At 59.0% G+C, this 12,731-nt stretch overlaps 1 protein-coding gene across 3 annotated transcripts in view; it reads right to left on the bottom strand.

Annotated features, from left to right (window-relative positions):
* The window catches only part of SLC5A10 (solute carrier family 5 member 10), a 45,515-nt gene extending 33,760 nt beyond the window's left edge, over nt 1-11,755 (bottom strand). For 2 of the 3 annotated variants that reach the window (XM_004599375.2, XM_004599373.2), the window contains exons 1-7: nt 11,642-11,755; nt 7,844-7,915; nt 7,442-7,546; nt 7,177-7,236; nt 6,318-6,422; nt 1,215-1,320; nt 889-969 (exon numbers count right to left, since the gene is read on the bottom strand). In XM_004599375.2, coding sequence (XP_004599432.2) covers nt 889-969; nt 1,215-1,320; nt 6,318-6,422; nt 7,177-7,236; nt 7,442-7,546; nt 7,844-7,915; nt 11,642-11,755 — 643 coding nt within the window. The remainder of the gene's footprint in view (nt 1-888; nt 970-1,214; nt 1,321-6,317; nt 6,423-7,176; nt 7,237-7,441; nt 7,547-7,843; nt 7,916-11,641) is intronic. The other variant, XM_004599374.2, reaches the window with a different exon arrangement.
* Between the last annotated feature and the right edge of the window lie 976 nt (nt 11,756-12,731).

Raw genomic sequence — 12,731 nt, forward strand, 5'->3', positions numbered from 1 at the left:
CCCTTGTGTCACAGTCCGCTTCCCATGCACCCACCTGACGCGGGTTCTTCCCTTTCCTGGCTGAAGGAAAGGTCTCAAGAGGGTGCACTTGAATGTATGTTTTATCATATTTAAGATAAATGCTATTAAATGAGCGTTTTGCACCCGGGCATTCTCCCTCCCCGTGTCCTGCTGGCCTTGCGTGAGGGAGGGGCTTCCTGCCAGCCCCAGGCAGTGGGGAAAGGGATGCTGCTCCCTCAAGAAGCAGCAGAAATGTTTTTTGGGGGGGGAGGGGAGCGAGTCTCTGAGGGACCTGGCTTCTACAGAGCTGGCCTGGCCAGTGCTGATGTGGCCCCAGCCTCCACAGGCATAGAGAAGGAAAATGGAGTCTCCCAGGACCAGGCCTGGCGTGGGGCACTAGGTAGGGGGGTCTTTCCCCCACACTCCATACACACACATCTGCCCCATCTCAGTTTATTCTACCTCGCAGCCAGGCCCTGCCCAGCCTGGTCCCTCCACTCCTGTCCACCCTGGACCTAGCTGGCTGGATGCCCAGACCGGCCCAGATTCCCACCAGGTTTTCACTGAGCTGAGCTCTTGGCCGCTCCTCCCTGCTTGTCTGGCAGCAGGCAGCAACGGTGGCACCTCCTGGGCTTTTGCACGGGATCTTTAGACAATGGGAGGAGGTGCCTGGGACACTTCCGTGGTCTCCTAATTGTGTGTCTCCACACCCACACCTCCGCCCCACCTGGCTGCCAAGCCCTCGGGGCCGTGGCCCCACCCTGTGTTCCTGAGTCAGCTCCTGGCCGGCCAGCAAAAAGGCCACAAGCTGGTGACAGCTGGGCAGTGTGCAATGGCAAGACCCAGCCAGCCTGGACCTGGCTGAGAGCAGAGACAGCCCACCCTCACCTTTGACGGCCAGGACGACAGCCCCTACCACCATGATGAGCGTCTGCAGGGCGTCCGTGTAGATCACCGCGGTCAGGCCCCCTGTAGGTGGGAACGAGGCATTGCAAGGTGGGCTGGACCCTGCAGCACCTGACCGGGCCATCACAGCCCTGCCGTGCCCAGGCGCTTTACAGCTGGCCAAGCTGCTGACCTCCAAACTCCTGCCCATCCCACTCCGACTGGGCCACCTCCCAGGCGCCACATCCCAAGTGGCCTGCCTTCCCCAACCACCCCTTGGGTCAGCCACGTGCAGGTCCCCACCTCAACCCTGCCACAGGGCGTCCTACCTGTAATGGTGTACAGGGCAGCGACAGTGAGCGTGAGGATGGTGGACAGGTAGAAATTCCAGCCCAGGCAGATGTGTACAAACAGAGCACCGGCGTACAGGTCCAACTGGGGAGAGAGCGAGCCTTGTGTGAAGCCCCAGGTCAGAGTTGCTGTGGGGCCGAGCTTGGCCAAGGTCCTCTCTCTGCACCTCCGTGCCCCACAGGGGAAGAGGTGAGGGGGGACAGACTGTCCCCCTACACACACACAGGCACACAGGCACTGTGTGAACAGGAGGGTAGTGGCTGTTTGTGCCATGTCGGCGTGCACAGGAACGTTTCTGTTCTCAATAAAGTCCGCAGTGGCCGATGCTCCCCTGACAGTTGCGTTGTTATTGAACCTGGGAGCGGGTTGTACAGAAGTGAAGCCCAATCCCCTCCATGCCAGGGGGCCTTGGGCAGAAGCCAGGAGCTGCAAGGTCTGGCTCTAGGACACAGCAGGTGAAATTGCCAGCTGCAATGCTGGCATTCCCATATGAGCGCTGGTTCAAATCCCGGCGGAACAGCTTCTAATCCAGCTCCCTGCTGAGACGCCTGGGAAACCAGTGGAAGATGGGCCAAGTGCTTGGGCCCCTGCACCCAGGAGGCAGACTTGGAGGAAGCTCCTGGCACCTGGTTTTGGAATGGCCTGGTCTCAGCTGTTGTAACTGTTTGAAGGTGAACCAGCTATGGAAGATCTCTCCCTCTCTCTGATGTAACTCCAACTTTTAAATAAATGAATTAATTTAAAAAAAAGGAGTTGCAGGGGGAGGCCATGCAAAGCTGGGGGACCCAGAAAAGGTGTGTCCCCGGGGGCCAACAGGTTCCTGAGAAGGTTGGGGCCGGCCTGGGATCGCACAAGGCCCCCTCCTTTCTGGAGCTCAGGAGGCATAAGACCCACTCCTCATTGCACTCCCCCTCCCCCACAGGGAAGCCTGTGGGCTCAACATTAGAGCAGGGGGCATTCTTCAAGCCTCCGCTCTCACCTCTCCATCTGGCTGGAGGGGAAACTGAGGCCCAAGCAGGGGTGAAAAATCCCCCGGCTGTCCGAGGAAGGTGCCTGGCAGCTATCAAAAGAAGGAATTACCAGGACACTCCAGGGCAGAGCAAGCCTGGCATGGAGCTTCTAGAAAGCCAGCTGCTCCACCTCTGGCCACTGAGGAAGACCCTCCCTGCGCCCCAGCTGCCCCCCTCAGCAAGGCAGAGCCCAAACCTCCCCTTCCACTCCAGATCTGTCACTGTGCAGTTGCCAGCTCTCTCGGGCCCCACTCCCCTCGCCCACTACCCTCACCCCTGCAGCCCCAGAGAGCTGAGCAGCCTGCCAAGTGCAGACAGCACAAGTGAAGGCCCAGGCTTCAGCTGCAGGCGTGGCAAGTCCAGGAAGAACCCCGGGTGAGATCGCCCCTTCCTTCTGCAGTCACAGTTCCCATTCCCTTGGATTCAGGCAGCTAAGGAGAAGTGAGGACCCAGTTCCATGTCCCTGTTCTGCCATGTGTCAGTCCCTTCCACCCCCGGGCCTCAGTGGCTCTTAGCTGTGAAATGGAGCCAACACAATCACTTGGAGTAATTGCAACAGCAGCACTTGGCCCCTCCACTGCCACCCACAGTAGGTGACATCCCAGAAAGGTCAGGTGGGATCCCGAGGTGGCTGACTCGCAGCTTCGCCTCGCTCCCAGGAGGCCAAGAGCACAGCAAACCCCCTGAAGGCCCAGACAGGGCAGGCAAGCCCAAGAGAACAGAAGAAACTTGTCCACGGTAGCGAAACCCCGGGACTGCTCCAGGGAATAGCATGTCCCAAGGAAGGTGAGTCAGGGCCGCCCTCCTGGCCACCCAGCAGGGCCTGGCCACGGTGCCATGCTCAGCCCAGCAACCTGCCCGCTCCTGCCCTGTGGTCTGGTCCCTGCTCACCTCAGCTGCCCTGCTCCTGCCTTCTGTGTCTGCTGGGTCCTCCCAGGGCCTATGCTGTCCCACCCACCCACCCACCCACCCTTTGCACACAGGGTCACACCCAATCGTGTATGACACCCAGTGCTGACCCCTGTGGGATAGTCAGGCAGAGAGACCAAACAGCCAGCAGCCCTTGGGGTAGGGCTCTGAGGCCACACCCCAGCTGCAGGCTGAGCCTCCCACACCCACCCAGAACGCCCAAGGCTGGAGCAGTGTCCGAGTCCAGGGCCCAGGGAGAAGGCTGTGCTGCATGGGGCTGACTGGCACCGGCTGAGGCTGACCCACAGGGCTCGCCCAGCCTGCGGGCGGTTAGTAAGCAGTGGACGCCACTGGCTGCAATGCATCCTGGGCTGAAGGATGCTGGGGTCCATGCTGGTGCCCACTACCCAAGCCACCTTCCTCCCTCCCTGCTTGGTCTGTTCTGTGATGTTCACCATGGCTGAGCAGCACTGACCCCAAGGCACCTGCCCTCCAGTTGAGCTTATCTCCGCAGAGGTGGAACGTCTTGTTTTCACCACACTCCACATCCCACCTGCAGCTGTTGGGTGGCTCTGGGCAATGCCGCTCCCCTTCTCAGCAGGCTGCAGTCCCTACCCCCACTTTCCCACCTCTTGGGCCTTGCCACTCCCTTTTCCTGCCTGGGAAGCAAGGCTTGAACACCCTCCATTGGCCACCTGCTGCCCCAGAGCTCCCCCTCTCAGCCCTGAGTTTGCTCCTGAGCCCACATAAGGGAGCCCTGGGGACCGACATGCCTGGGATAGAGAGGGGAAACAAACAGCAGGACAGGGGCACTCAGTGCACAAAGACACGGAGTGTGCAGAAGGGAGGGACCAGCCGTGGCTCGCAAGGGGATGCTGGCATCCCCTGTGGACACTGGTTCGAGTCCAGCCCCCTGCTAAGCCACCTGAGAAGGAGCAGAGGACAGCGCAAGTCCTTGCGCCCCTTCACCCACATGGGAGACCTAGAAGAAGCTCTTGGCTCCTGGCGTCAGAGCAGCCCAGCCCCAGCCATTGCAGCCATTTGGAAGAGTAAATCAGGCTGGTGGAATCTCTAACTCTGCCTTTCCAATAAATAAAAAGAAAATTTTTAATCTAAGGGGAAAAAGACAGATTTGGCTAAATCCTCATCCTGCATGCACCAGGATCCCATATGGACACTGGTTCCTGTCCTGGCTGCTCCACTTCCCATCCAGCTCCCTGCTTGTGGCCTGGGAAAGCAGTCGAGGACGCCCCAAAGCCTTGGGACCCTACACCCATGTGGGAGACCAGGAAGAAGCTCCTGGCTTTGGATCGGCTCAGCTCCAGCTTGTTGAGGCCATTTGGGGAAATGAAGCAGAGAATGGAAGATCTTTCTCTGTCTCTCCTTCTCTCTGTAAATTTAATCTGCCCTTCCAATAAAAATAAATAAAACTTAAACAACAGCAACAACAATAAACGAGAGGGAGGGAGCCTTGCGGACATGTAAGCTGAGCATGGCTGGTCAGGTGGCTAGAGTGGCTTGCAGCCAGAGCAGGAAGGTGGTGGGGCCATACCACAGAGGATCCCACCCTGGACCCCGCAGTCCTTGGCTGCATCCGGCCTTCTTCCCCTGGCTTCCAGAGGGCCCCGGCATCCCCAGGCATGGCCCTGGACCTCGGTTCCTTGCAGCTGTACACCTTGCTAGCCCAGTGCCTCTCTGCCAGCCGGGAGGACAGCAGCAGGTCCCCAGGTTTCTCCATGAGGTCAGGGACAGGATTCACTCCAGACAGGGCTCACTGCACAGACGCAGCCGCCGGCCAGGGCGGCACGGTGCCCTCCCAGACCCAGCCTGGCAATTAGCATCCTGGAGCTTCCCCCTCGGCTTCTGGAAGGCAGTGCCGGCGTGGCTTCTGGAAGGCAGTGCCAGCGTTGGCTCGCAAGCCCAGCCTTGATGTGAGTGTTCGTTCCCGTTTTACAGTCTGGGGGGCGCTGAGTCACCCTGTCACAAGTAGAGTTGGAGCGGCCACATCCTGGCTGCTACTGGATGGCTGTCCCCCTGGGGCAAGGGCAGAGAGGAGCAGAGCCCTGGCTTCTGACTGTGAACATGGCCTGATTCACCGGCGATCTTGAGTAAGCGGCTGCTCCAGGCTGTGGCCAGAACAACACTCCCTCTCCGTGGGGTCTTCCTCTACTCATCCTGGAAGTCCCACCCAAACCTCCTGCTTTAGGCTTCGAGCTCAGGGACCTGCAGACTTGGCCATGCCCCTCCCCTGAGGACAGCTCGCCCCCCAGGGCACCTTGTATATCCTGAGTGCCTGGAACCTCCAATAGGTGCTCTCAGCCTAGAAACACTGGAGCCCTGGTCCCCAGCACTGTTCTGCCTCTCTGCCTCTAATGCTGTTTCCTGCCTGGACCCCAAGCACCTAATCAGGACCCCCGCACATCCCAGGCACAGCCTACGCTGTCTACCTCTCGCCCTGGGCACCCGTGTCCTTCCCTGTGGAAATCGGCGTGTATGCCTCCCCATGCAAGCTCTGCCATTTTCTTCCACAAGCTAAAGCAGGAGACCCAGAGGGGGCACCTTCACCACCAAGGAGAAACCTGGACCCTGCCAGCACCTCCCACACAGCCCCCACCTGCCACACACCTGCCTCACACCTGCCTCACACCTGCCGCACACCTGCCACACACCTGCCACACACCTGCCACACACCTGCCTCACAGTCCCCACCTGCCTCGTACCTGCCTCACACAGGTGCTGAAGGACCAAGATCCTCTCAGAAGCCAGAGCTGGAGGGAAGTCCACGCTCCCTCAGACTCCTACGTCCAAAGATCCTAGGAGCAGGGCAGGTCCCCCACGCCACCCACCGTCACCACTGCACCCACACCCCAGCAGAAAGCCTGACGCGGAGCTAAGCAAGACCGTACACCTTTGGTGCCCTTTATGGTCAGTCCTGAGCCACTTGCGTGCTGTACCCAGGGAAGACACCCCAACCCCTTCCAGAAGCTGGACCCAAGCAGTAGCCACAAGGTTTCCTGTACACCTCCTGCCCAGCCCCCAGCCGAAGGCCCCCACCACCTGGGAAAGGCTGGGGGTAGGCCAGCTGCTGTTATCCCGTAGCCCTGAGCCTCCCGAGCCGTGACAAGCACTGAGGTGGAAGCCGGGGAACCGGGCGCAGCTCACCGAGATCTTGGTGAAGACAGAGAGCAGCAGGGAGAGGACAGACAGGTAGATGCGAATCCGCTGGCCTCCGAAGCGCTTCTGGATGTACTCAGGCAGGGTGACGATCTGGGGGCACAGCAGCTGGGCTAAGCGCTCGCCCCCTGAGACGCCAGCTGGCATCCGGGACGGGATGTTCCCCACCACCCCACCTGCATGCTACTCCCCCAGCCCTGGGCCTTGACTGCATGCTGTCAGCTGCACTGTGACAGTTTGGGGGTGCTGAGGTTTCTTCTTGGGAGCTGAGTTGGGGAATGGCTTGGAGGAGCCACTGCTGGGGACGAGGTTGGGAGAGAAACACTAGGAGTGTGAGAGCTGGAGGGGGAGGTGGTTGTGAGCAGCAGAGCCGGGGACAGACGGAGAGACGCCCAGGCGACAGAATCCACTCAGTGTAGTGACGGCAGGGCTGGGACTAACGGGACCAGAGTCAAGGACAATACAGACAGATGTGCTACCAGGTGTGCAACCCTGGTGAGCAAAACAGGTACACATCCCAGGTGTGATGTTCAGCTTTACAGCACAGGTGTGTTCAGGTGTGTAGTTCTAGTGTATAGAACAGGTGTATAGGCTGTATGTAGCCCAGGTATGCCCAGGTCCCCACAGGAAGCGTGCCAAGCAGCAGAAACATGCCCACATGGAACAGGCTGAGGGCAGGTGGGCTTGCCTGAACTCAGGACAGAAATGTAACCTGAGCTAATAACACCTCCATCGCCAAGAGCCCACCCCTTGCACGCACAAGGCCATGGGGGTCCTGCCCGTCACCACCATTAACCCGGCCCAAGTTCAGCTCCCGTGGGGCCTGAGATCCCAGGAGCCGACTCACCTCTGAGGAGATGTAGATGGGCACAAACACCCAGGCCAGAGCCAGCAGCACGTACGTGGCCTGCAGGACAGAGGGGAGTACAGGCCTGCAGGGGCAGCCTCCATGGGGACCAACAGTCTGCTGGCCTGCCTTCCCCCACGCAGGCTCCCTGCTGCAGTCTAGGCCCACAGCTGCCCTCTGGTGGTCCCATCTATCCTACTCAGGGCTCAGCAGGACACTCAGCAGGAGCCGCCCCCACCCAGGGGTGCAGGTCCTGGGCACTCACGTTCCACTCGAAGCCAGCCACAGCCAAGCCTCCAGCAGCACCCGAGCCTGCCAGTCCAATGAAGAGGCCAGAGCCCTCGCTGCTGGCAAAGAGGGAGGCTCCAATCTGGAAGAGAGGCAGGGAGACCGTCAAGAGCAGGTCCCCGGCCCAGGCCACGTCCTCGCACCGCCCCCCCAACTCCTACAGCTTTGACTGTAACCCTGAGCTGATGCACCATGGCCAAGTACACAGAGAAGGAGCAGGCGTGGGCTCAGCCGGAACGGGGGCTCCCAGGAGCTTAGCCCTCTTCTCCAGCCCCAGCAGCAGGTGGGTCCCACCGCCTCAGGCCTGCTCTGCTGAGTCCACCTGGGCAGCGACCTTGGATGAGGAAGACACCTCGGGGAGAAGCCAGGGTACACTCACCGGCCACCAGGTCATGTCCCGGCCGGCCAGGAAGTAGCCGCTCACCGTGTTCCTGCTGGCCCGGCAAGAGGACTGCAAGGACGGAAGGGAGAGATCAAGAGAAAAACACCGCTGGTAAGATATTATGCAGCCACGAAAAAGGAATGGAGTTCTGAGACATGGCTCAAGTTGGATGCGCCTCCAAAACAGCAGACAGACCAGTGACGTCTTATTATCATCTGTGTGAGAGAGGAGCTCTTCCATCTGTTGATTCACTCTCCCCAAATCTTGCAATAAGTAGAGCTGGGCCATGTTCAAGCCAGGAGCCAGGAGCTCCGCCAGAATCTCCCCCTGAGTGTCAGGGGCCCAAGCACTCAAGCCCCCCACCACCCTCCCGGGAACAGAGAGTCGGATCAGTGATGTAAGTGAGTGAGACTCGAACCAGAACCACAATATGTGACCTGGAGGTATGTCAAGCAGCAGCCCAACCCACGGTGCCAGGACGCCGCCACCCTCCAGCCCACAGCAGTTGGACAATCCCAGCTCCATTCTCAGCCTCCGTTAATGGGGTAAGTGCAAGCAGACAAGGGTGGTGTTACAGACAGACCGGAGGAGGCAACAGCAGCAAGCCGAAAGGCAGACTGGCCATTTCAAAGTTGCCTTCCCGGTGACGTGGTGACAAGGAGACTGGGCTAATACACAGGCCTGTTCTCATATGAGGACAAGGGCAGAGGGGACCTTAGAGTCGGGCCCAACGCCCCAGGCTACAAGGGCTCAGGTTTCGACTTCTCAGAAATACAGGTGAAGGGCCTGGCATGGTAGCCTAGCAGCTAATGTCCTCAGCTTGCACACTCACTGGGCGCCGGTTCTAATCCCGGCAGCCCTGCTCCCAATCCAGCTCCCTGTTTGTGGCCTGGTAAAGCAGTCAAGGACTTCCTCCAGGTCTCCCACGTGGGTGCAGAGTCCCAAGGCTTTGGGCCGTCCTCTGCTGTTTTTCCCAGGACACAAGCGGGGAGCTGGATGGGAAGTGGAGCAGCCAGGACACAAACTGGCGCCCATATGAGATCCCGGCACTTGAAGGGGGGAGGATTAGCCCGTTGAGCTGTCGCACCAGCTGCTTCCTTAATCCTTGTACTTCCACGTCTGCAGCCAGTGACGTCTGCGCCGGCGGCGGGCAGGGGCAATGCTGCCACCTGGCGTTCGTCTCAGGAAGTCCTCCGCTGGCAGCAGCCGATTCGGTCCCTTCCTCATGAAGGCGGCAGGGATCCACTACAGGGATCCACCACTGGAGCCATCAGAAGCTTGAACCAGGAATTCAACCCAGACCCTGGCACACGTGCGGTGCCCTCAGCATACTGACAGTCAAGACCTTCCCGGTCCCGGCCGGACTAGCCATGTCTAGCCGTGTAGGCTGCGCACTGTGTAACTTTAACCCCCAACCTGGGCTTTCTCCCTATGGCTTTCCTTTGCTCAGAGTCCCAAGAGGGCACTGCCAGTTGCCCACTTTGTTCCTTCTTAAAGGGGGCCTCCTTTTTCCCAATCAATGGGTTGGGTGATCCCAAATCTATCCGATTTCCAAATTCTAAAGACCCGGAGATGTGGAAGCACACAGAGCCTGTGACAGTCCTTAACGATTCGCGCCTCGTCCCAGGACGGTCAGCGACTGGTGAGCGCGAGGTCAGAGCCTGCCAGGACTGCTTCCTGGCCTTAGCTGAGGGCAACCAGGCAGGCGATGCCCACCAGGGGCCACAGGTGGTCCCGGCTGTGTTGCCTGGACGTGCTGCTTGATGCCTGAGGACTCCCATCTGCTGGCCAGGAACAGAGCCAAGGCTTGCATGCAGGTGCAGTTCCCAGAACATGAGGGCACCTGGCCATGGGCCATGCCACTTGTAGCAGAAGCTGTGAGAACCCCAGGGAGGTGTAGTCACAGAGAATCACAGGCTCCAGGAGCCTCCGCCACTGCACAGGATGTACGGGCACATGGCTGCGGCTCTTCCCTCAACAGAGCTTGGGCAAACTGCTGCTGTGCAAAGCCAGCCACCTGCAGCCATCCCACAGGGGCATCTGTCTGTGTCCCGGCTGCTTTCCTTCCCACCCAGCTCCCTGCTTGTGGTCTGGAAAACAGCAGAGGACAGCCCAAAGCCTTGGGACCTGCACTCATGTCAGAGATCTCGAAGAAACTCTGGATCCTGATCGGCTGAGCTCTGGCCGTTGTGGCGACTTTGGGAGTGAACAAGCAGGCAGAAAATCATTCTCTCTGTCTCTCTTTAAATCTGCCCTTCCAGTTAAATAACAAAAATATATATATTTTTCTAATCTTTGAGTGTTTTTCCTCTGCAGCTTCCTGACCTCCATCAACTTCAGAGAATTGAAGAGAGCCGGATTCTAACTCATTCAGCTTAGACATGGGGCTGAAGGCACCAATGATCGCCCCAATGTTCTCACAACCCCTGGGCTTCCTCACACCCTTGGGCACCTCCTGGGAGATTCTCAGGCGGCTTTGATTTTGCATCTGCCCCTTGGCTCACCCCTGGGCAGCACAGGACTTGCTCAACTTTCCACATGCCTTCCTCTGCAGGCGTTTAATCATTTCCAGTTTTTGGTTTTAAAGTGAGAACTGAACGACTCCTCCAGGGCTTATTCACGGTTCCATGTTCAACTCAACACTGTTAAGAGTAAGGAGATGGGCAGAGGGAGGGAGGGGGGAGCAGCTGGTCCGGCCTGGCAGACAGTTCTTTCTCTTGTGGGCATGATCCCACGGTGCCCCAAAGCAGTGACAATTACAAAACATACGGGAGGGGATCTTCAGCATGGTGGCTGAGATGTTGGAGCCAGCAAGTTAAGTTGCATCCTGTGATCCCATCTCAGAATGCCAGTTCAAGTCCCGGCTGCTCCACTTTTTATTATTATTATTATTAATTTCATTGCATTAGGTGACACATTATTTTTTTATGCACTGGAATTCCCCCCGCCCCTCCCCAAACCCTCCCCCCCCCGCCCCTCCCCAAACCCTCCCCCCCCGCTCCACTTCTGATTCAGCTCCCTGCTAATGTGCCTGGGAAAGCAGCAGAGGAGGGCCCGAGAGCTCAAGCCCTGCACCCACGTAGGAGACCTAGCCAGATTACAGGCAGAGACCACTCAGGTCCACAAGCTGCTTACTCCCAGGGCAGAGCCAAAGCCAGCACTGAGCTGCCTGTGACTTCATATTTTTTTTAAAAGATTTATTTATTTTATTACAAAGTCAGATATATATAGAGGAGGAGAGACAGAGAGGAAGATCTTGCGTCCGATGATTCACTCCCCAAGTGAGCCACAACGGCCGGTGCTGCGCCGATCCGAAGCCGGGTCTCCCACGCGGGTGCAGGGTCCCAAAGGTTTGGGCTGTCCTCGACTGCTTTCCCAGGCCACAAGCAGGGAACTGGATGGCAAGTGGAGCTGCCGGGATTAGAACCGGCGCCCATATGGGATCCCGGGGCTTTCAAGGCGAGGACCTTAGCCGCTAGGCCACGCCGCCAGGCCCTGACTTCATATTTTATTGCATAAACGTTCGTAGCAGTCGCTGCTGCTGCTGCTGCTGTCACCATAACTTCTTAGATCCCCTGGGCAACAGGGACAGGCCAGGAGGAAGTCACCTTACAAGGCAAGCCAAAGCCAGAAAGTTTTGCAAGGTGGGCTTTCCGCTGCCTGCACGCCAGGTGGCCCTCACTGCGCTGGGATCAGGAGCATCAGAGGCTGAACTCCGAGCTCCAGGCCCGGCTCCCACCCCAGCACCCACACCAGAGCTCCAGCTGGCCACGGTCACCGCGCAGGACCTCTCACCCAGATGCCCACGGCCACGTTGAGGGCAAAATACACGGTGATGACAATGATGTCGGTCACGCTCAGCTGTGGCCCCGGAGCATGGAGGTCACCCGTGGAGTTGTCAGCCGCCATCCTGCCCGCACCACAGGTGCCCTGTCTGAGCTGGAGTGGCTGAGGGAAGCCAAGTCGGGAAGGGCTTCCAGTGGAGCACTCATTGATCATTAAACCAAGTGGAACAGGGCGCCTGCAACCCAGGGCACCGCTGCGTGCAGAGCCAGAGCTGGGGCTCTGGGTGGGGGGTGCAAGTGCCCTCGGGAGCAGAGGCAGGGCGCTATTGAACTTGGAGAGAGAGGTTTTGGGGGGAAAACATAAAAGGGGTTCAGTGGGCCCAGAGGAACAGGAGCAGTCCCAGAAAAAAAGGGCTACGTGGATTCACTTGTATTTAATTTGTCTAAGAAATATGGAGGGTCCAGTACAGTGGGTAAAGCCATGGTCTGCAATGCCAGATTCCCATAAGGCCACGGCATGGCTGAACCATCCATGCCATGCAGAGGGGCACAGCAGCAGACTCCGGGGTCTCCTCCACAAGTGACCACGACAGCTCTGGCCTCATGAGGGGCCCCGCAGGCAGGGCTGCTGCCCACTCACCACCTAAGCTGAGGTGTGCGTCTCAGCACAGGGTCACCGGTCGGGGCTCTGCAGGGCAGCCTCTCCCTCACTTGCTCTTGCTATCGCAACACCTGTGGAGTTTAACCGGACACGCTGTCCTCCCAGAAGTGTCCACGTGTGAGCAGCCATGCCGGGAAGGCGCTGGCCCGAGACACTGCCGCGTCTGTTACTCAGTGACTCTGAGAAATGGGGCCGAGGATTAACCCTTGCTTGCCAGGGCTAGACCTTGGAGGAGAGCCTGGAGCCATTGCTGGAGCAGCTCAGGCAGGCTCGGACCAGACCCCTTACCCAACTCGCCTTGCCTGTTTACCTCCCCCAAGCAAAACTGCTGTGTACCACCAAGGACCCAGCTGAAGTGAAGATGGTGCAGGAGGACCAGCTCTGGTTGCTCTGCACCCGCCAGCCTCAGCTAGCAGGCTCCCTAGGCCCTGCCTGGAGC

This window comes from Ochotona princeps, chromosome 17 (genome assembly GCF_030435755.1).
Source record: "Ochotona princeps isolate mOchPri1 chromosome 17, mOchPri1.hap1, whole genome shotgun sequence".
In the NCBI taxonomy this organism is placed as follows: Eukaryota; Metazoa; Chordata; class Mammalia; order Lagomorpha; family Ochotonidae; genus Ochotona; species Ochotona princeps.